The following is a 23274-nucleotide window of genomic DNA, read 5'->3' as shown; positions in this document are numbered from 1 at the left end:
TCAGATTCTCCCAAATTACTGTCTAGCTGGAAAAAAGAATTATTGGGGAGGCAGCTGCACTTTCCGCTATCACAGGTGCTGAGTCAATGCTATCTGTAATAAGGGCAGGAATGAACCATATGAGCCACCTTTTAAAACCGATTTCCCCCGTGCGGAAAATAATTCCAACAGCAAGTACTTCAAGTGAATCCTAATTTAATTGATTTGACACAAAGAACATTTTGTAGTAGCTTTCGTAAGCTTCGGCTTTCCTCTTCCCCTTGCTAGTTTTTTTCATTCTACGAAATGAACCCATTTGGTGTTATTAGTATGTAGTCGCAGGTGGTATTCCTCTACTGTAGAAAACTGCTAGTAATGTTTCCTTCCCTCCCAAGGAAAAACGGTTGCAGTCTAGCATAGGAGAAAGGGGCTTCAACTGTAGGTGCCTTTCAGCACCACAGTAAACTCATGCCACAAAAACCAGGCACATGAAGCTATAGCTCCTTTCAGAGTTACTTATTCCATCCTGATCTAGGATTCTTTCTCGTGCATAGAAATCCAGAATTTGGCAATCGCCTTTCCCGGCTGAGATTATGAACACTCATTTAGCCCAAGTGCTCTAACAAGGCATACATCTACTAGGCAGTTAGTCTCATTTAATTCAGTGGGACTTACTTTCAAGTAAGCAAGCTGCAAGATGTTCCGATACAGCTCACCTTTTTATCAGTGGCACACTGCACCACTGTCTTATGGCAGCTGTTTGCTGCACACCATTCTCTAACACGGACGTCATCAACAGTGATGGCATGAAACCATTTCCTCCTCCTCAGAAGCTTATTGTGCCAAAACTAACAACACTGGCTCATAAGAGCCTTTTAAGACCACGCTGAGATACAAGATCAATTACCAAGCGTCTTCCAAGACGTACTTTGTAGTGGAAAATAGCAAGACCTTAGAACACCTGGCTTCTCTTAACAGCAGGGCAAGGCAAAGCAAACAGAGCAGGGGTAGAGGCCAGCAGAGGCTCCATACATTTAAAGTACAATTCTCCACTCCCTCCCCACACCAAAGACTCATGGGGAACTGTGGTTTGTTAAGGGTGCTGGGAAATGTAGCTCCATCAGGGCAAACTAAATTTCCCAGGATTTTTGGGTTGGGAGGGGAATGTGGTTTAAATGGTGTCTATGCAACAAGACTCTCCATTTTTTTTCAGACTAAAGGTGTGTGCCAGTCCAACCCAGAAGCATTTGCAGGTGGCCAGAGCGTATTACTTGACCCACTCAGGAATATTTAGTGTCACAAGGCTTCCTGCTAACTGGCAGGCTCAGCTAACTGACAATGCAAGTGTGTTCACTTTCCAAAGCCAAAAGAGAGAGCCCTGAATCATGAATAATGGCCTACGGAGAGGATGTCCAACAGGTAGATCGTGATCTACTGGTAGATTGTGGGGTGTCTGTGGTAGATCGTGGGGCGCCCCCAACCTAAAAAAAGTTCAACAACTTTGGTAGATCACTGCTAGTTTGTTTATAGTGGGAGTAGATCTCAGTCTCTTGAAAGTTGGAAATGCCTGGAGTCATCCACACAAGGCAGATGGGAAATGCTGGTATTGTAGTAATTGTGTGAACTACTGTAAAACACAAAAGCACCAGAGATGAAATCCACAGGCAATTTCTGACCCCCAAATCCCTTCCCTCTGAATGCCAGATGTGTGTGGTGGTGTGTGCTGTGGTTGCACAGTAATAAGGCGGAAACTCTCTTCACGTGAATAGAGGCAAACTCTTATTTGTGTAACCCAAAACTGGTTCTGGAGCTAAATCCTGGCTCAAGGCAAGACAACTGATATTGTTCTTATTTGGTGGTCCAAAGAGAATTCATTAACTTCCATTTGTCCAGTCTTTAGGCACATGAAATGGGTGGCGGTTGCATATGTTATGATAGTCGTTTTGTACAAAACATTGGATAAAGAGTGCAGAACAGAGTTGGGACAAACAAGGAATAAGGTCTCTTAAAATGTAGCTGTGACAGTTACTGGTAAAGTGTAGTTATAATTATTGGTAGCAGCATACCACTGAAGCCTTCGTGTTATATTATGCACCAGATGATCAGTGTCCCCTGTTATTAAAACTTGGCTGAGGCCTTGAAGAAGGGGTGCTCTTTGTTTGTAAATTAGCTAAGTATGTATTAGAGAGTTATTCAAAAGCCCCATTGTAAGCCGACAGCTCCTGTACACAATTAGCATTTTAATGAAGCTGCTTCACCTGTACTCTGTTGGTAGATTTTATGCTCTTTGAACAACCCTTTAAGGTTGCTCTTAGTACATTTATGATGCCATGTTAATTTTAACTCTACATCTGCATCAGATTCCCCCATCCCAAAACACCAAGACAAACCGGAACAACCTGTATAAGCTCCCCAGTAAGTGTGTTTAGGACTGGAATCATTAATCAAGCTCCACAATTTTAAGCGCAAATGAATTGCACAATACAGAAGATTCTGGTAAAACTTTTGTCCGCCTCTGGAAATCAAAGTAGAAGAGCCATGGTTGCAAATGGCAAATAACAAGCAGCTTAGGCTTAGGCACCTCTACCCTTTGGGACAGTTATTCTTCAGCAATGCATGTGAAACAATGAGGTCTGGGCTGAGCAACTCCAGGTTGATTTATTATTTTTACCCCGATTTAAAAATAGCACCAGGGCCAAGCCAAACAAGAGGATAGCACACAAGGCTAATTTTAGAACCAGCCAGGTAGCAACCATGTGAAGTATTCTCCCATTCAAGCCACAACAGAAACTCAGCATATGTATAGTATTCCACTTATTTTAACAGGCTTTTTAAGCTTGTTTCGTGGGAATACTCAATCGTATCCAGCATCTTTGGCAAAAGAGCCTGGTCTCAAACCATCACTTCTGCTGCTGTTAGCTTCAGGCAGACCTGCTGCATGCTGTAGAATACAGATGCATTTGTTAGACTTTCAAGACTTTTCCCACCAAGGAAGTATAGAAGACAAGTTTTACCAGCTGAGCTAGTTCCAGGCTGTACTCAAAAAGATGAACAGCCTGGAACTGGAGATAATAATACTGGTCCTTACGCCTCATTTGGCCATTTTAAAGACTAATTGTTTCAATAAGTAGTCTGTACAGTGCTTTGAAAATGTATGTATAATTAGCTAACAGCTGTGTTATTTCACTGAAGTCCATAGTTTGCTAGACAGTTAAAATGAATTAGTAGCATCCCATTCCAGAGAACATTTTAACCACAACTGAAGTCATCGGGAAGATTTCCAGTAAGGGAAATGAAAACTAGACAGCAGTTCAAATGAGGCCGAAACTACGCTGGACTTCAATTTTCTTCACTGTAAATTGGTGGCTTGATGATTAAAACAATGAAGGTGTACCTAGGGTTTATTTTAAAGCACAAGGTAAAAGGCATAGGTGAGTAAAAAGATCTTCACCTGCTGCTGAAAAGGGTACAGTGATACCTCGGGTTACAGACGCTTCAGGTTACAGACTCTGCTAACCCAGAAATAGTACCTTGAGTTAAGAACTTTGCTTCAGGATGAGAACAGAAATCGCGCAGCGGGAGGCCCCATTAGCTAAAGTGGTACCTCAGGTTAAGAACAGTTTCAGGTTAAGAACGGACCTCCAGAATGAATTAAGAGGTACCACTGTATAAAGAAGGCACCAGTCAAGTCTTTTTTGGGGAGCGGTTCCATAATTGGGGTATACCACTGAGAAGGCCCTGTCCTTTGTAGCCAACTGCCTCTTTTCCATTGGTAGTGGCATATGAAGCAAGGCATCCTAAGATGATCCTACCCGTGTGACCCCAAACCATAACTGCCCTGGAGCCAAACAGTCTCCTCCCAGAACCACCTTCTGGAAACGGCCACCCAAGCAGCCCTGAAATTTTAATCAGTCTGTAATACAATCTTGCATGGTATTAACAAGGAATGTTGTTTTTCAAATACTGCTTGAGAAATTAAAGTGGGAAGCCTTGCATCGGACTGAACATCCAGCCAGCATGCTGTTACAACAGTGTCAAGTCAAATGCCTTTGGAAAGTCAACAAGTGGGGCATGAGGGCAGTAGGTGTCTCCCACTGTTGTTCCACAGAACCTGCTATTCAGTGGTGCAAATGGGACCTGCAACAAAAAGTGTGGACTCCTGTTCAAGTTTCCAGCCATGATGATACTCCATTCCATTTTCTCTTCCATCTGGCTATCTGTTTTTTGCCCACAACCACTGAATTCACTTAGTGCTCACTGGGTTATCTCCCCCACCCACCCAGTTTTGTTCTCTCTCTTTATACAAACTTCATAAACCTGGGAGTTCCTCTGAGCCTCCTGATGCCTCCCTCCTTTGGATGGATGGAGCCACTGTGACTATGTAAGCAATGACACTCACCTCTGAACACTGGAAATAGGGGAAATTATTTGTCTGTGCCACTGTCACATCCCTCCACCCCTTTATATTTCAATTTTGATTTACCGTATCTACTTCACAGTTAGAACTGAAACTGCCTAGCTAGCACTGTTATCTTATACCTGGAGATCACAGAGGTTGCAAGAGCAGTCATTAAATTCAGATCTTCAGTTTTATTAGTTTTTATCCTCCCCAGGCCACCAGGATAGGAAGGGGAATGAATCTCAAGATAAATCAAAAGAACTCGGATATGATCTCCAAAAGCAAAACATTTACATCAACTTCCGAATCAGGAGAAGTGCCCTATATTCTAAAAACAAACACTTTTAGCATAGTGCTTGTAAATGCATGCACATTTCCCACATATCTAAGAGTCTAATAGCTTTCAACTCTTCTGTTTAGGAATGATGAGTTCCAGATATACACAGATCATAATGCAGCAGGGACAAGACGGATTTGAAAGCTTTTTATTTATGTCACCAGGAAAGGCTGGGAAAAGCAGCCGGGAATTTGACTTCCAATCCCCTTGGGGTGGCGAGAGGTTAGGGGCTGCTTTTGCAAACCTGCTGCGGTTGGCAAACTGCCTCTGCAACAGTATATTTCAAAATTTAGTACCGGTAACTCATAAATGAATGCCAGAAGTGGCAGGTGCAGAATCCCAACACTCCAGCTGCAAAAAGGGGGAACAGGGAATGGGGTAATTTAAAATAAAACAGTATGGAAAAACTACACAGATCTGTCAAGGAATGATTTAAGAAACGAAAGAAAGAAGCATAAGTGGAACAACATACTGATACATTTCATCAAGCAATCTGCTTTCAGTATATTTGGCTAGATTTCAGAACCAATTAACACCAATATGGAATCCTCAGCTGGTTAACACAGAGCTTCTCCTTGTTGCATTTCCCCCTTAAAGGCGCCTTAACAGCCATCTCTAAAGCGTTGTGGGGAATGTTTCATTCCCCCTGTGGAGTTACACATCTACACAACAACGTCTTGTGGGATATTCCCCTCCATCCATTCCAATATTATACGCAATATCAATCTTGGTGGAAATTCAATTAAAAAGGTAAAGGTACCCCTGCCCGTACGGGCCAGTCTTGACAGACTCTAGGGTTGTGCGCCCATCTCACTCAAGAGGCCGGGGGCCAGCGCTGTCCGGAGACACTTCCGGGTCACGTGGCCAGCGTGACATCGCTGCTCTGGCGAGCCAGCACCAGCGCAGCACACCGAAACGCCGTTTACCTTCCCGTTATAAAGCGGTACCTATTTATCTACTTGCACCCGAGGGTGCTTTCGAACTGCTAGGTTGGCAGGCGCTGGGACCGAGCAACGGGAGCGCACCCCACCGCGGGGATTCGAACCGCCGACCTTTCGATCGGCAAGCCCTAGGCGCTGAGGCTCTTACCCACAGCGCCAATTACCCCCCCCCCAAAGAGTATCCAGAACAGAAGACATTCCACTGGCCTTTCAATCACACACTGGACTAACAGGGTGTTCCTGCTTGCCTTGAATGCATCATGTAGCCAAATGGCAATGAAGGGTTGTAGCCAATGTCAGTCCTACTTAGAGTAGGCCCACTGAAACTAATGGACCTTAGTTACTCATGTTCATTGATTTCAGTGATTCTACTCTAAGAAAGACTAGCACTGGATACAAAGAGCTCTACAAGAGGTGATGCCATTTTGGCTTTGAAAGGTTCACAGTGAAATGAAAGACATTTTCATTCATATTGCCAATCCTACTGAAGACTCAAATGAGAAATGTTTAAGGAAAAGGAAAATGTTTTATGATGAAGCTGAAGACAACGAAACTGCATTCTTAGAAGGATACTGTACTGATGAGGTGGAGAAAGACAACAGCATCCAAAAATCACTGGATATGTACTCAGAAGACATTGCTTCTATTGTTTTTGAAGGTGAACTGCAACACTTCCTGTATTTTGTCAGGTACCACGTCTCCAAATGTAGAAACAATTCTTAAAATGTTTTTAGCATTATTCACATCAAACACAACTGGTGAAAAATCATTCAATACCCTTAAAAGAGTCAAAAATTGCATGTGTTCTACTAGATGTCAAGCATATTTAACAATTTCAGCAACTTTAGCAATCAGAAGTTCCGCACTGTGAGATGTAAATTGTTGATGTCTTTGTGTGAAAGAAATGTTGATTTTTTAAAAAAAATCTTTGAATGTTTATTAATTTTGTTCCTTTAAATAAAGGTCATTTTTTGGATAAGCGAAGTGCTTTCTTTTTGACTCTCTATATAAGAATATCATTAACTGGAAAAAAGTAATACTGTTTAATAGTAAGGAAAGATAGCCCTTGTTATCAATAAACTCATTCTTAAGTAGTTAAAGGTAAAGATAAAGGTACCCCTGCCCGTACGGGCCAGTCGTGACCGACTCTAGGGTTGCGCGCTCATCTCGCTCAAGAGGCCGGGAGCCGGTGCCGTCCGAAGACACTTCCGGGTCACGTGGCCAGCGTGACGAAGCTGCAACTGGCGAGCCAGCACCAGTGCCGCACACGGAAACGCCGTTTACCTTCCCGCTACAAAGCGGTACCTATTTATCTACTTGCACTTAGGGGTGCTTTCGAACTGCTAGGTGGGCAGGAGCTGGGACTGAAAGACGGGAGCTCACCCCGCCGCGGGGATTCGAACCGCCGACCTTATGATCAGCAAGTCCTAGGCACTGAGGTTTTACCCATAGCGCCACCCGCGTCCCCCTTAAGTAGTTAGCTCTGTCATAATTTTGGACATAGTCATGTTTGTTTATTTAGGTAAATGAACAGGGTCCCCGCAAAGGGTTGTGTACAGAGCCCTAAAAACAGAAATTCACCCAGGTAACCACCATTCCCCTTTCAGTGGTGCCAGTGCTTTTATATCCAGGTCCTATTTATGAGCTTTTCATGGGTATCCAGCCGTCCCCTGTGAGAATAGGATGCTGGGCTCTTCAGTGAAGATCCTCCACAGTGTAAGCTTTTTAAAAAATTTGAATACTGCAATTTATTTTTATTATTTGGTTAGGCATCTGAGTTCAAGGAGAAATCAGAGCAGGTCTCTCTTAAGTATATGCTTGTAATTATTCTATTCGCATATCCTCTGCTTTGTGGTCTACTAGCCATTCTAAGATGGAAGATCAGAAGCAAAGGAAGAAAGGGTTAGAATCAGGCAACTCAGTGTCTTGACCCTTGAGCTGCCTCAGCCTCCTCTCATATTTGGCCAGAGAAGCTGCTGATTCTAAGAAGCTGCAGACTCTATTAACAAAAGACAAGAGTTCCACAGGTCTGCACAAGAATATTCTTAAAAATGCAGTCCCCCACCAAACACTTTAACCCAGGTGAACATTTTAAGAAATGGACCAGGGCTGAGGCTGGTACAAATAGGCATATAAATCCATATTAACATGGAATCAAATGATGGGATTTTGAGGGGGGGGAGGATTTCCCAATCCTTGGTTGACAAACCTATTGTACAAGGAGTGTTTGAGCCATGAATTTGGTACTTTTCAGTTGACACAATGCAACGCTGCTCATTCATACTCTTATCACGAGAGCCTGGGAGCTGTCTGCTCAGTCAAATGTCCTTTCTTGACTCCCAGATACTAATGGCTCAGCAACTTCCATTTCAGACCACTTGTAGCTGGGTCAATACTGCTGGAGATGTAACTGTAGCACTATATGATCTCCAATGACAAGTTAATGATAATAATGATAATGATAATAATGTCTGCATCACTAAAGCTTGCGTGACCTACCAAGGAAAACATTGATTTATGTTTTGGATTTAGATTCTACTGCCTGCCAACATTTCAGTGTTTTTACATAAGTAAGAGTTGTGCGACACATGGAAATATGGTACTTATGCATGGAGGCAGTAAATCAGAGGTCACCAACATGGTGCCCACCAGCACCTCTTATGGTGCCTATGAAAGGTCTCAAGAAATAGCCTCTCAAAACTCCACAGTGCCTCAGAGACTGTTTGGTCTTCCAGCTCAGTACCTGTTTGAATTGGCTTAACCTCGCCTGCAATGAAACCCCCTTCCAAACATTCCCACATGTCACTGAATGCTAGAACTAACGTATTTTTCGCTCTATAAGACGCACCAGACCACAAGACGCACCTAGTTTTTGGAGGAGGAAAACAAGAAAAAAAAATATTCTGAATCTCAGAAGCCAGAACAGCAAGAGGAATCGCTGCGCAGTGAAAGCAGCAACCCCTCTTGCTGTTCTGGCTTCTGGGATAGCTGCGCAGCCTGCATTCGCTCCATAAGACGCACACACATTCCCCCTTACTTTTTAGGTGGGAAAAAGTGAGTCTTATAGAGCAAAAAATACAGTAAATACCCTTCCACCCTTCCGTTCTGAACACAAAGAGAGGTGCAAAGAGTTTCTCTCTCTCAGCAAGCATGGAGGTGGCTGGTGGAGGTTTCCTTTCCTTTTCTTCATTGGGAGTCTCAAAGGCTGAAAAGCTGCAAAAAGCAATGCACAAAAGATGAAATGCCTGAAAAGATGCAATGGCAACCCCTAGTCTCCCTCGTTGTTCCATACAGTATTCTCTTCCTTGGAAGATTAACACCTACCTCCAAAAATTAAAAATAATACTATCTGACAGCTCCCATGAAGTTAGCCATCATTTTGTGTCACAGTGTAAATGTGGAGCAGGAATCACACCGCGTGGGTTCCCTTTAAGAGCAGTTTAGCAGAGAGCACGGACATTCCACTCATGAAAGGAAAATCTATTCTCTGCACAGCTGTGCCAGCCGCTTATCAAAATCAACCTGCTGGCCCACTATTAATCCCAGCAGCCCTTTCCAATGGCACTTCCAGGGAAGTGGTGCGACATCACCCAGCACCCTCAGTGAGTCATACATCTGATATGGGTCACATCACACTTCCTCCCTTGTGATTAAATCAACAACAACACCACAAAGTAACCAGACAGGATATGGAGCTCAGGGGTAGCTGAGCGGGCAGTTTTCAAGATGCAGAGAAAGGGCTGGTTTTCTCCTGCCACGTTGTCCGGGGTGATGAATAGCCTCCAGCTCCATGAGGCTTCTAATCTCTAGTGAAGGAAATGTGCAACTGTTTACCACACCTCCGCAGAGTCCAGGAGTCTGCAGCATCATATTCAGAGATAACGGCAAATGAACTGCACTGACATGATATTAAATCCATGAATCAACCACCCCTTTCCTCGTGACCTCAAAGCAATGAGAGAGAAAGGAGCCCGGGCGTAAATGAATACGATATGAAGATAGGCATTTGTTATTAGCATTGGGATGGCATCGGTGCTGAGGGCAGATAAGCAAATGGCAACTTTCATGCACCACCGAGGCCATCTCAGGAGGCAGAGTGAGGCGATAAGACAGATGCTTCGTGGGTGGGTGGGGAACAGACCATGGCAGTGAGGTATTGGAGAACAGAGCTGGGTGAGCTATGTGGTCTGCCATACATTACTTAAGTCAGGTGTGTGGGGAAACTTTGGCCCTCCAGATGTTGCCAAACAACAAGTCCCATCATCCCTGGCCACTATCCATGCTTGCAGGGGCATTGTAGAGGCATGATGGGCATTGTAGTTCAACAACGGGGTGGGGGGTGGGGACAAAGGTTCCCCTCTCCTGTCATAAGCTAGCCTGCTGCCCTCAAGTTGGATGGAGGACGGTATGCCATCACCAGTGTTGAAGCAAATTAAACTCTCAGTCTAGTTGGCTTCTGTTTGTGGAAGAGGGGAGGGTACCACCTTGTCCTTTGCCTCAGGTAGCAAAATACCTTGGACCAGCCTTGTTATCTGTCCACAGGGAGTGAGAGCCAAACAATGTTGAGAGTAAGATGCCTGCTGCTCATAAGGTCTCTCAGAGTTATTATACAAATGCAGAAAACGGATTTATCAATCCATCCCAAGCTTTTTCACCCCTCTGCACTAACTGCTATAATAAAGCCAACAAAACAAATAAGTCAACGATACATAAATATTCGCACACATATTCATGTTGCAATAAATTACAAATGGGGGAACATAAAAGCAGAAGGGCATAATAATCCCATTGAGATTAATGCTATCATTTTTTCCTAGCAGCATAGCCATGTAAAACCAGAGAGGCTTTGCCATTCTTAAAGGAATAGGCTTTTGGGGGGTGGGGAATCACACCCCAGCACTGCTGAGGATCAAGCACAGAGCCCCACCTAACAATCTCTCCTGCTGACAATTTGGGTTTCCTCTCTCACAGCAAGGCAGTAGACAGCTCATTTGATTCCTGGTGCAAAAAACAAACAAACCCATATTTCACCTGTGCCAACATGCCTTTTGTTAGTTCATGTTGGATAAGTACATTAATCTTGGTTCTTTGAATGATTCGACACATGGTCATCTTTTTTAAAATGACTGCAATCTGACACATGGATGCTTGAATGTATCCAACAAAAGCGGGCTAGAAGAGTAAGGTTATACTGCAGGAAATAGCTGGGTAGGTCTACTCCAGCAATCCCCCTTCACCAGTCTAAAAAGCAAATATGTGGTCTTCAGGGATATGAATGGAAAATAATCACTTTCCAGGGCACATATTGCAGCCATGACACCAGCTCATATACACACCTAAGAAACCTGCAGAACCTTCATCCAGGTGGAGGCAAGTCAGAACTTGGCTTATTATATGAACACAAAGCAGTTAATAAGCAAGCAAAAGCCACCAAGATAACATTATTGATCTTGGCTTCCATGCAGGTCCCTGTTGTAAGAGATTTGGTAATCTTAGATAAGACAAAGTGCCTCTGAACACCCAGAACTTTGAAGATGTTGCACCACCCACTGAACCCTTCACTTCCTTTAGCAATTCTGATAAGAAAGGAAAACCTTGTCCATTGAACAGGTCAGCTGCTTTCAGTCAAGAGCAAACCAAAGAAGTGTGAAATGTTGACACAAGCTCATGTCTAGCTAGTCTAATGCAACACAAGTAATCTGAGGTCTCAGAGTACTCCACAGGAAAACTCTCTTTCTGACAACCAGCAGTTTTAGCACTCGCTTTCCTCCAAGCTGTTAATTAAATAAGTGACTTAGTAATTCACGGGTGGGAAAATCCTCTTATTTCAGCCTTTCACTTGAGCAGTTGAGTATCAGTGCAATATCAAACAGGTTGGTCAGCTTTTTACAAATATGCACAGAGCATGAAGAATTTAATCTGCTACAATGAAAGACAGAAATGGTTTAAGGCAAAGGCTCAGAGAGATTATTTGCTCTTGCCCCCATCAATGATGCTCTGGAACTGAAAATATTATTGTGCCAATTTTGTATGCCTGGGTCCTGGAAGAAAGGAAGCAGGCAGCGTCACTGCAAAGGAAAAATGTGGGATTCAGTGCTGCCAAACATCTGCAATCTTATTTTGAGTCCCATGATTATAGGAGTCTTGGAGGCTGTTACCCTCCAATAAAATCAGAGATGTGTAGTTAGCAACTTATATTTTATTGGGTCAACTTCCAAGAAGTTGTGCATTCCCATCAACTGAATACACTGGACAAGCAAGAGAGAGAGAGAAAGATTCCCTTGCTTTATCTCCCCATCTTTCTTAACTTTTTTAAAAAATGCAATTTCTTTGGAGGCCTCATGTATAATGTTGCAAACTGCTATGGAGGCTCTTTAGAAGCCAAAAAAGGTAAGACAGAAATGTTTCTATACCTAAATAACTTCTCTGTGTTTGTAGTACTGTGGATCTATCACCCTCCTCTTCCATCTCTAAGCCTTAAAAAAAAAAAAAATCACAGGTGGTAAAAGTATTTGAAACTGTATTGTTAGGGCCTGTTACACGGCAAGTAATGAGGCAGTTCATGTACCAAGAACGACACCTTAGATATGCTGCCTGTAGGGTTGTCATCCCTTTGCTTGCTCATTTTCTTGGTTAATTTCAGATCACAGCAAAGCGGACTGTTAATTACAAACGCCGCTTATCTTCCTGAGGTGCCAATCACAGTCTGGTTCATACCCAAGGTGAAAGAGAAAGCACAACAAACGGCCAGCTATCCAGGAGCCTTTCCTTGACTCACTTTAATCCTGTACATAAATCCAAGTCTGAAGTGGCTTGTTCTCTCTGAGAAGGGTGTGTGTGTGTCATGTTTTAATAATAATAATTTATTATTTATACCCCGCCCATCTGGCTGGATTTCCCCAGCTTCCAACAAAATATTAAAATACAGTAATCCATCAAACATTAAAAGCTTCCCTAAACAGGGCTGCCTTCAGATGTCTTCTAAAAGTCTGGTGGTTGTTCTTCTCTTTGACATCTGGAAGGAGGGTGTTCCACAGGGCAGGTGCCACTACCAAGAAGGCCCTCTGCCTTGGTTCCCTGTAACTTGGCTTCTCGCGGTGAGGGAACCGCCAGAAGGCCCTCAGCGCTGGACCTCAGTGCCCAGGTAGATGGGGATGGAGATGCTCCTTCAGTTATGGATGTTATGGATGGCAGATGACCAGCTCAAAAGTATCAGAGTACCCAAGGCAGATGATGAAAGCGGATTCCAAATGCAGGGATTCATCTTCCTCGTTCTTTACTGCTGTCAACCAGCAGTCCAGTCAAAGACTCAACAAGGCATCTTACCTTTCAAATGAATTCTGCTGAATTCAGGATTGATGCATGGTGGGCCACAAACAATCTTTGCCCAAGGTTATGTGCACTGGTAATATATATATGAGCCCTGACCTAGACACCTGTAATCCATGTGGATGTCAGGCTTTCATCCCAGATCTGGTCCAAAACTTTTCTTTCCACCCTCTACTGCATTGCTATAGTTGACATACATGCCACTAGAGCAGTTGTTTCCAGTGCCTCATTTTTAGGGTACCCAATTCCGAACCCCTTCTGTACAGAAGATGGCAGAGCATGGAGAGCAGAAGGCCTTGCTTGAGCACTCCTCTCTTTCACAGGCAATTACTGATTTTGGCACGGTGCTTTAAGATAAAATCAGCCAAGAGCATTTGAGAAAGTGTAACTGCATTGCCACCTTTGCTATACAAGAGAGGCAAAGAACCTTTTTTTCTATCACAGATCGTATTCCCTTGTGGAATCTGTCAGTGGTCACATGCTGGCAAGGGGCCAAGCCAAGTCAGAGCTGGGCAGGGACCCACCCCTTCTCTCTCTCTCTCTCTCTCTCTCTCTCTCTCTCTCTAATTTCATAACCTTTTTATTGGGAGGTATCCAAGTACCAAGGATGAGCAGTCTGTGAAGCATACAGTTGGATCCCCTCCCCCTGTAAATGCCACACTGAAACTTGGTTTACCTGCCAGACTGCTTAAATCATGTCCTAAAAAATCACAACTGCCAACAACCATTAGGTCTGGCTAAGTCTACCACTGGCTCGGTTATGAATCTTAATTGCTCAGTTGTTAGGCAAAGACCTGACTTCTTTTGACATTCCATCACTCCCCCGGTAAATCCCAAACTGTAACAAAATGCGCTTAAAAATAGCAACATGCTCTGCCTATGTTGGCCCCGAACAGCCCACGTATAAAGCATTAGTAACATTTGGCCTCAGATCTGAAAGATGTTTTCATTATTTTCCTCGGGTTGCATTCCAAGATCTCCCAATTTATATTCACTCTGTATTTCAAGGCACTGAGGAGGTTTATTTTTACTGCACCATGACATGAAATAACTGGAGGGGAGGAAGGGGGAGAAAGTTGTATTTTAAAAATAACCAAAAGGGTCACCACTTTCCAAAGACAGAGCCTAACAATACATGTAACAAATTCACTTTAAATACAAAGGTATTAGAACAACAAACAGGCCTCTCCGGCTGCTTTCTCAATATAAGCCACCACTGGACAATAACTTCAAGAAAATCAAATTTGCTGTGACGGCACAGAAAACAAAAGAAGGATGCAAAGCATAGCAAAGAAAATTAAAACTAAATCCCTTGTTGCTGTGTAATTACGGTATTTTTTTTAAAAAAAATGCTAGCATTTAGTTTATTTTTAACCCACTGAATAAACTAATAGGCCTTATGTAGCTGAATTGCCTTCAGCATTTTACAAACTGTAATTCTGCAAGACCTCAGATACAATAAGTATCTGACAGATTTGCAAACATGCTGCTGAAGAATCTTTCAAACACAAACAAACAAACAAACCTGTTATTGCCATCACCTTTAGCTACATAGGCAGCTGACAAGGCTACTTGATGCAGGAATGGGCGTCGGGGATGCAGCATTTTAAGCATCTGAAAACCATGAGATTCCCTGCACTTTAAGAATGGGACTCTTCGTGTTCCATTCACTGAGGACAGAACACATGGTGGCTGCTACACAGCGTCTCCGGGTTCTTGCTTACATGGCCACCGTTGTCCTCTTAGGGGTTTTTGTGAACTGAAACATTTTTGGTGCACTTTGTCTCCCCCACTTTTTTTTCCTCCTAAAATGATCTGAACATCCGTGTCCGTTTTCTAATTTGAGAGGACCTTTTAGTAAATCCCACTAATAACGGGGGGGGGGGGGGTTCGGGTCTCACCTCTTTAAAACGGGGAATCCCCGTATGTAACGCTAAATTACGGGCTGAAAGCTTCGCTCCATTAAGGGCGATGTTGTTGTTTTTAGGAGGAAAATAAACCCATCCCTCATCTGTCGTCCCACGAGCGATGCAAAACACCGGGTTGCGCCCGTCTCCCCACCACCCAGCCCAGCCATTGTGCGCCTGGAGAGGGCTCGATTCCTCCGCCAGGAGAGGCTGAAGACGCGCCACCTCCCCCCCCCCATCCACACATTCGGGCGCGCACGTTGCTGGGCAAACCGAAAACATGTCGTCGTCCTGCTCCTTCGCCTTACCTCCTCCTCAGCGCGCAGACAGCAGCAGCCCGAGAGCCCCCTCGCCCCAATTCCTGCCGGCGAGCTGAACAGCAGCGCGCGCCCCGCGTCGCCAAGAAGCAGCTCCTCCTCCTCACCATAGTCAGAAGTTCCCCGGGAAGCATCGCCCCGGCGCGTCGCTCATGGTCGCCTTCTTCCACAACGCGACCGCGTCCCCGAAGCTGCCGTGGGCTCGAGGCCGCCGCCTCCTCCTCCTCCTCCCGCGCCGCCAAGTGTCACTTTCCCCAAACCGCTGCCATGCGCCGCGCTGCCCGGGGAGGAGGTGGTGCCCCTGGCGCGCACCCGCCTCTCTCTTGCTCCGCTGCTTTCTGGCGCCCTCGCAGCCAAGAGCCCTCGAGGGCCCGGAGCGAGGCAGCCAGCCTCGGCAAGCGTCCCGCCTGGGTCCCGGTTTCCAGGGCCGGCGGCGGCAGGCAGGCAGGCAGGCAACAAAGCAACAGATCCGGGGAGGGCGGGGGGAGAAAGAAAAGCTTTGCCACTCCAAAGCAGGACAGCTGTTTCACCGAGTCTCTGCAGCAGGAAATGCCACAAGACTTATATCCAACCACATCAGGAAGAGAGAGCGAGAGAGACAGAGAGAGACACAGAGAGAAAGAGGGGTGGGGTGGCGTATAAAATCCGGGGAGGATTAATTCAGTTCGGGATCGGATTTGGTTTGTAGTTTGTGTGCGCGCGCGCCAGCGCGTGTTCGACGTCTTCCTGGTTTTGCTGGCTAATACAAGAGGCAACAGGGGAGAAAGAACACAGTGCCAGAGTGAAGCGACGTTTAGCCGGGAGTAGCACAGAACGTCTCCATATACTGAAGGATTGTGATTGTGATTATGATTGTTATTGTTGTTATTATTATTATTATTACTACTACTACTATCAGGGATTACCCCTCCCCCCGAATTTGTGGCTCTCTTTCTGTTTCTCTTTCAGATGCTTTCAACAGAGCAGAAAATAGGAGAGCAGACGTGGGCAGCCAAAGAGCCTGCTACCCCCTGCTGGACGGCCAGCGTCCAAATACTGGCCTTCAATTAAAATGATGAAACCATGGAGAGGAAATGAAGGCGGCATAAGCAGAAAGCTCTAGGCACAAGGGGAAGCAGCAGGGGAGAGAATAATCCTGTTGATGGTGATATGTCACTGTCTTCTTCTTTTTAAGTGTTTTCAAAGGTGGCACAAGATGAAGCTGTTCTCAGATCTAGTCCTGGACAGTGTTTGGATGGAAAGTTAATTGAAGACCATATTCACCGTATTTTTCGCTCTATAAGACGCATCAGACCATAAGACACACCTAGTTTTTGGAGAAGGAAAACAAGAAAAAAAAATATTCTGAATCTCAGAAGCCAGAACAACAAGAGGGATCGCTGCGCAGCGAAAGCAGTGGTCCCTCTTGCTGTTCTGGCTTCTGGGATAGCTGCACAGCCTGCATTCGCTCCATAAGACGCACACACATTTCCCCTTACTTTTTAGGAGGGAAAAAGTGAGTCTTATAGAGCAAAAAATACGCTAATCCACTCTGAGCAACGTGCAAGAAGAGGGGGATAGAAATGCAACATATTGCATACGTGTGCAAATCCCTTTGCTGGATTTGTTTAGTTGTTTAGTTGTGTCCGACTCTTCGTGACCCCCTGGGCACGCCAGGCACTCCTGTCTTCCACTGCCTCCCGCAGTTTGGTCAGACTCATGCTGGTAGCTTCGAGAACACTATCCAACCATCTCGTCCTCTGTCGTCCCAACATCTTTCCCAACATCAGGGTCTTTTCCAGGGAGTCTTCTCTTCTCATGAGGTGGCCAAAGTATTGGAGTCTCAGATTTGTGTAGTTGTCACTTTTTGTGTGTGTCACCTCATGGTTCTCTGAATGCCTTTAACAGCAGTTTAAATGGAACAAACTAACCAACAGAGCTTCACAGTATTGATAGGAGCATTATGCCCGGCCAACACTCACGTGTAATTTCTCTGGGAAAAGGACATTTGTAATGAGCTTCCCCCAGTGAAAAGGTCCGTCTGCTTTGAGACCCTGGAGGACGAGTTGGTGTCCAGATTAATTTTCTTTAGGCCCCTTTGTTTAAGCTGCATTATAGCTAGACATGGCTATATATACATGACAAATGTATATTAGTTATTTAAAAAGTGACAAATGCCTGCTTCTTGTTCTTGGGATCTGATGTCAGAACTTTAATGCACTCTGGAGACCAAAGGCATTGCACCTGTATTCACGTATTTTCTGCCACCTGTAAATCATAACAGCAGTGCTGGCATCCACCATGTGTGCATTGGCTTTGTGGCAGTCCACTAATCTGTAGGCTAAGATGCAAATCAATTGGTCACAGTCGTTTCTACTCTATCTCCGGAATTGGCGCCGATTTAGCAACATCCTGCCTAGTGAAGCAACCAGGAGCAGAGTGGGCAGATAGATGGAATGGACTTTCCCCCTGCCCCAGGACCCATCACAGCAGCAATAGTCAAGCAAGACCACATAGTAAAGTTCTCTGCACAAAACCCACTGGATGGATCTGCCTGAAATTTGGCAGACTTAATCTACTGTGGAGGGACACATTTGCCTACAAATTTCATAAAGGTAAAGGTAAAGGTACCCCTGCCCGTACGGGCCAGTCTTGACAGACTCTAGGGTTGTGCGCCCATCTCACTCTAGAGGCCGGGGGCCAGCGCTGTCCGGAGACACTTCCGGGTCACGTGGCCAGCGTGACAAGCTGCATCTGGCGAGCCAGAGCCGCACACGGAAACGCCATTTACCTTCCCGCTTGTAAGCGGTCCCTATTTATCTACTTGCACCCGGGGGTGCTTTCGAACTGCTAGGTGGGCAGGCGCTGGGACCGAACAACGGGAGCGCACCCCGCCGCGGGGATTCGAACCGCCGACCTTTCGATCGGCAAGCCCTAGGCGCTGAGGCTTTTACCCACAGCGCCACCCGCGTCCCTAATACAAATTTCATACACTTGTGCTAAAAGGAGAAAGAAGTTATAGCTGTTTTTAGATCTCCCACTATAGGGAATGGGGATAAAACAGAGCTTCAGATTTAACAGATCAGATTTGGACCTCAATAAAAAGTTACAATGAAATGACAAAGAACAGATCTGAAACAGATTAGGCTGCTTCCAAATACCAGAGATAAAAATACAGGGTGAGTCTTGTGGCTGCTACAGACCCATAGCACACACTCTCTGTCTCTGGGAATTTGTTCTCGTGGTGCTTGTTCATCTCTCCTACTCCCTGTCAGATAATACACTCTGTTGGCTGCACACCCTGCCTCCCCCTCTTCCCCTTGGTCTGTTGTTTTTTCTGCTGTTGCACCCCTTCTCATTGCCTCCATTCAACCCTGCAAGATCTGGAAATGAGGTTGCGCAGAAATTCTCAGACTCAATCTATTTATTTACATATGTATTTTCCCCATCCTTCAACTATAAAAGATTTCCCACAGCAGCTAACAATTAAAGCAATCTATGTAAAATCACATTCACCTCCTTAAAACAATTCACCAACAGAACCTGGTACCAAAAAGATAACAGAGTGGGTGGCTGATTAGCCTCTCTGGGGAAGGAATTCCAACAAAGGGCCACTGCTACCAAAATAATCCCAAACTAGGGTCACCACGTACCTAGAGATGGGCCTCAAAAGATGGTCCAGGCAGGTTCATGTGCAAAGAAGTCAAAGAGGAGGTTCCCTAAGCCTTGATTCCGCCACCTGCTACATGATAATGGGCTTGCAGACCAGGCAGGGGTCCCCCAGACTTCCAGACCTGGATAAATTGTCCCTTTACATCCACACATGCTTGGGCCCTATCCCATGCTAAAGTAAATATAATTTCCTGGGAGGCAGTTATAAAAATAAACTGCACCAAACCATTGTTTTACTTTTTGATCATTTATGGACAGAAGAGCCAACGTTCTTAACCAGTCGCCACTCAGAAATAAATATCTTCTTTCTATGACTTTTTAAATCTCATTATATATGTGGATCATATTGGTCACACTATTCCCAAATGGTCAGAAGTAAATGCATACTTTAAAAATGCAGTTTGTTTTCAAACTGTATCCTACACATTAACACTATCAAAAAATACTAACAGGATTCCCATAAGTTATAACCTGACACTAACAGGTCAATCTTATACATGCTTACTCAGGAGTACGAAGGAGGAGAAACTTGGTAGGTTCAGACTGTGAACAATACACAATCCGAAGCACAGCTATCCTTCTAAATTTGCACTCATCTGAATTTTGTGTTGAAGCTTTCCAACCAAACAATGAGCGCAAAAATACATAAATTGCGGGAAAGCATGCACATAATGCATGTATTAGGGGGGAAATTGGCTTGTAAAAGTGTGCATATCAGGCAAAATTGCATACAAAATGTGTATATTAGGAGAAACGCACACTTAAGTGCTAATGAACTTTCATGAGGATTTTAAAAACAAATTGCAAACTGATGAAGAAATGTGCAGAAGTCAATTTAAGACTGGGGGGAAAATAGAAATTGAGAGACACTAAAATTGACAGATGTGTTGATCTGCTTCCAGACTGTTGCTATTTTTGGTTGGAATTTAATCACAAACCTGCTTCTTCAAAATATGAGATTTTATTATGATTAGGAAAGTAACAGGAAAAGTGTGGTATAACACTTGGTGTGATCCAGTGTCTCTTAACCTCCTCACAAACAAACTGGAAAGAATGCTCAGTAATAAACATGTCATCTGCAAGTACTCTAAGTCTAATTGAGCTCAATGGGGCATACTCCCAACTAGGTTACTGGGTGTAGGATTGCAACATAAGGTAGCCCCATAAAGTAGTCCAACTTGACTAAATTGTTTTGCCTTCTGCAAATTTAAAATTTTAGCTCTGCAATTTCAGTCTAAGCACTGGACAAACTTAGAGACATTTGAAGGAAATCACTGATGTAAATTAGTTTTGACTTTCCCCTCTCCTGGAATAAGCAGCAATCATATATGTCATATTAAAGGATGAAGAGAAAAGCCAGGTATGACTGCAGAAAATAATGAGACTGTGTAAAAGTAATCAAATGATGAATCATGTGAAAAAGGGATCAAAGGATTTCAATACCACACTTGTATCGGTATAACTGACATGAACACATCTCTGCAACCACAACTCTATTGATTAAACAATCTATTGGTAGTCAGTTAATTAAAATACTTTGCCATAGGTTTCGCGGCTGTTCATGCAGTGAAAAGTATAATAGTTCAATAAATCAAGTGGATTACAAATACAGCAGCCTTCCAGCCCCCCCCCCCCAAGCAATACAGTTCTTAATGGAACAAAACCTTGTATTTCTACCTTTAAATGTTTTCGGATGAACTTATTGGCTAAAACGCTTAAAGGCATCATTCAAGCAAAGTAGATGTTTTGTAAAAGGTATGGATACACGCCTCTTCTGAGCTCACAAGCAAAGTGAAATCTGACCTTCCTTGTTGGTTTATTTTAGCCTTCAGAAAACATATAGTGGTATCTTGGTCTCTTAATTGCGAACTTGCTGCAGCTCTCAGGTGTCAAGGGAAGGAAGAAAAAAGCCACAAACAACCTTCCAGTGTCCCCAGAGAGAGCAGTTGACATAAGCCAGCTCCCTAAGGAGATGTAGCAGTTTTTATTCTGCTTAAGACAAAGGCAGCAGTTAAAAAGTATGGCTTAAAATAGGTCATACAAGCCACACAGAATTGAACAAACAAGTAGAAGCCAAGGCTTCACACACACACACACACACACACACACACACACACACACACACCATATATTTAAAGCACAGGGCTTCCCCCACAGATTCCGGAGGACTGTAGTTTACCCCTCACAGTGTTATGGTTTCTAGCACACTTGACAATGGTTCCCAGGATTCTTTTGGGCAAGTGTAAGGCCTGCACACAGCCTTACATGGGATACAACATCAAAGAACAGCACAGCTGCCCATCTCCAATCTTGAAAATAAACACAATGCTTTTCTACCCAGCTTCAGGTGTTATGTGCAAGTTTTTATTCAACATGTGGGAGTCAGTAATGACAAGTGTGCTGGCTCTGCTGCTATCACCATTCCTGCGACCTTCCAACTTATAGAAGAAGGTGGTCTTTAGTGGAGAACCTTTTATATCCATGACGGTTCACCACAGCTTTTAGAACCTTCTAGAACACACAGGGAGCCGCCACGGATACAAAAGACTCCTTTGTTGCAGAACTTTGCCTTCCTGCGTTGAACCAAAGGCGAACTGTTGCGGGAGCTTTGCTAATGCCATCTTGATAGTCAAGATAACCTCAGAAGTAATTGGTAATTGTTGTAGTAATGAGCTCATATAGGTTTACATCCATTTGCTTTGATAAAAGCTAATTGGCCTGCTTTGATGCTATCCTTATCTGTGGGCTTGGGGGGGTTGGGCTCTGAGCCCAGAAAAGGGAGCTAACTATCTAAGATTTGGGTATTTGCCACCAAGGATGCCCTCATCTCGTCAGGTGGAGAGACGGGAAGTCCTGGCCAAACTGACATACAGTGGTACCTCAGGTTACATACACTTCAGGTTACACACTCTGCTGACCCAAAATTATCCTGAACTTTGCTTCAGGATAAGAACAGAAATCGGGCTCTGGCGACGCGGCGGCAGCAGGAGGCCCCATTAGTTAAAGTGGTGCTTCAGGTTAAGAACAGTTTCAGGTTAAGAACAGACCTCCGGAACGAATTAAGTACTTAACCTGAGGTACCACTGTATGCTGCTTTGTGTATAAATAATGTATGACTGACTGCTTGGGTGTAGACAAGCCATCTCCTTGCTGAAGTGTCCGTCCCATGTCTGCAAAGGCTAGGAGACCTGGCAGGTTGCTTTGCTGTAAGTTCACACCCATCTTTAATACAACACAAGAACTGATCACTCTCGTGGGATGGAACAGACACAGGAAGAACCACCTCTGAAACAGGCCAGAAACAGACTGAGCAATCCATCCCTACTCAAGGGTGTCTTTCCCTAGCAGGAACCAAAGTAGATGATAAAGGTTCAACATGGTACACTTACCCCTAGTATTTGGTATCTTATCGCAATGAAACTAAGGTCTAATTACATTTGGCAGTACAGTACCTTTATACTGAATTACTAATCAAATTATGCCTTGTGTCCCTTTCCTAAATCTCCTGAATAGCAACACCCTTTATGCAGGTTCATTCTGATTTTCCATGAACATCATAACTTTTTGATTTATGAACTTGGAACTGTCACCCAGGAGATGTGTGGCGCATGTGCGTACACCCCCCCCCCCCCCGGCGAAAGAATGAGATAGTAGATGGTATGCCAATAGCACTATAATAACAATGAATCATACAATACAGGGTGGAAGTGCTTCCAAATCATTATTAGATATATTTGTTCATATATATATTACAACTTACTTTATTATTATTTAGGCACAAAGCCAAATCATCCATAGTAGAGTATGACACCTTTCGCATCTTTTATGCTCAGCCCATAAATCTTCTGCCTTCTTTTGGGATCAAGTTAAGTATCTGCTTGACTATTATAATTAATCTTCAGCCTGCCAGAATACTGCTGTCCTGGCTCATGAGCAGAACAGTTGCCAATGGGAATTGGAAGCACTCAAGAAGACAAAACTTTAAATATTAGTCATTCCTGCCTAGGCTGAAGGGCAATGGTGGCCCATCTGTGCAGGAGAAGGGGGATTACTGTGTTATTATTCATTTTGATTTTTCCCCCAACAAACAGCTGTGCATATGACTGAGCAAAACCTTTGCCACAATTTCTATGAAGAAACTTATATATATATATAACCGCTTCATGTGCATTGTCACCAGCATAGCAAGAATTAATATATTCCAATCCACTCCTTTACTTATTTTGGAGGAAGGTCCCATTCTCCCCTTTTCTAAGGCCTGGTGTGGTGAAGTGGCTGCAAACAGAGAAATCCTCAACCCAAATCTCACATCTGCCATGAACTCAGTTTCATCTGAGGTGCTCTTTCATAATATGGGAATAATACTACTGACTGAAGTATTAGGCCAAGGATTAATACAAAAATGATGTTGCAA

At 44.1% G+C, this 23274-nt stretch overlaps 1 protein-coding gene across 3 annotated transcripts in view; it reads right to left on the bottom strand.

Moving 5' to 3' along the window:
• Positions 1-23274, bottom strand: part of OSBPL5 (oxysterol binding protein like 5) — a 173931-nt gene that overhangs the window by 123252 nt on the left and 27405 nt on the right. The window contains exon 1 of one of the 3 annotated variants that reach the window (XM_028733321.2): positions 15317-15827. The exons of 1 other annotated variant lie outside the window; for it this stretch is intronic. In XM_028733321.2, coding sequence (XP_028589154.1) covers positions 15317-15343 — 27 coding nt within the window. In that variant the 5' untranslated portion in view covers positions 15344-15827. Of the gene's footprint in view, positions 1-15200; positions 15828-23274 lie in introns of those variants that run through there. One more of the 3 variants, XM_028733331.2, reaches the window with a different exon arrangement.

This window comes from Podarcis muralis, chromosome 1 (genome assembly GCF_964188315.1).
Source record: "Podarcis muralis chromosome 1, rPodMur119.hap1.1, whole genome shotgun sequence".
Classification (NCBI taxonomy): domain Eukaryota; kingdom Metazoa; phylum Chordata; class Lepidosauria; order Squamata; family Lacertidae; genus Podarcis; species Podarcis muralis.
The sequence above is the reverse complement of the archived record's forward strand: the minus strand, read 5'-3'. Positions and strand labels throughout refer to the sequence as shown.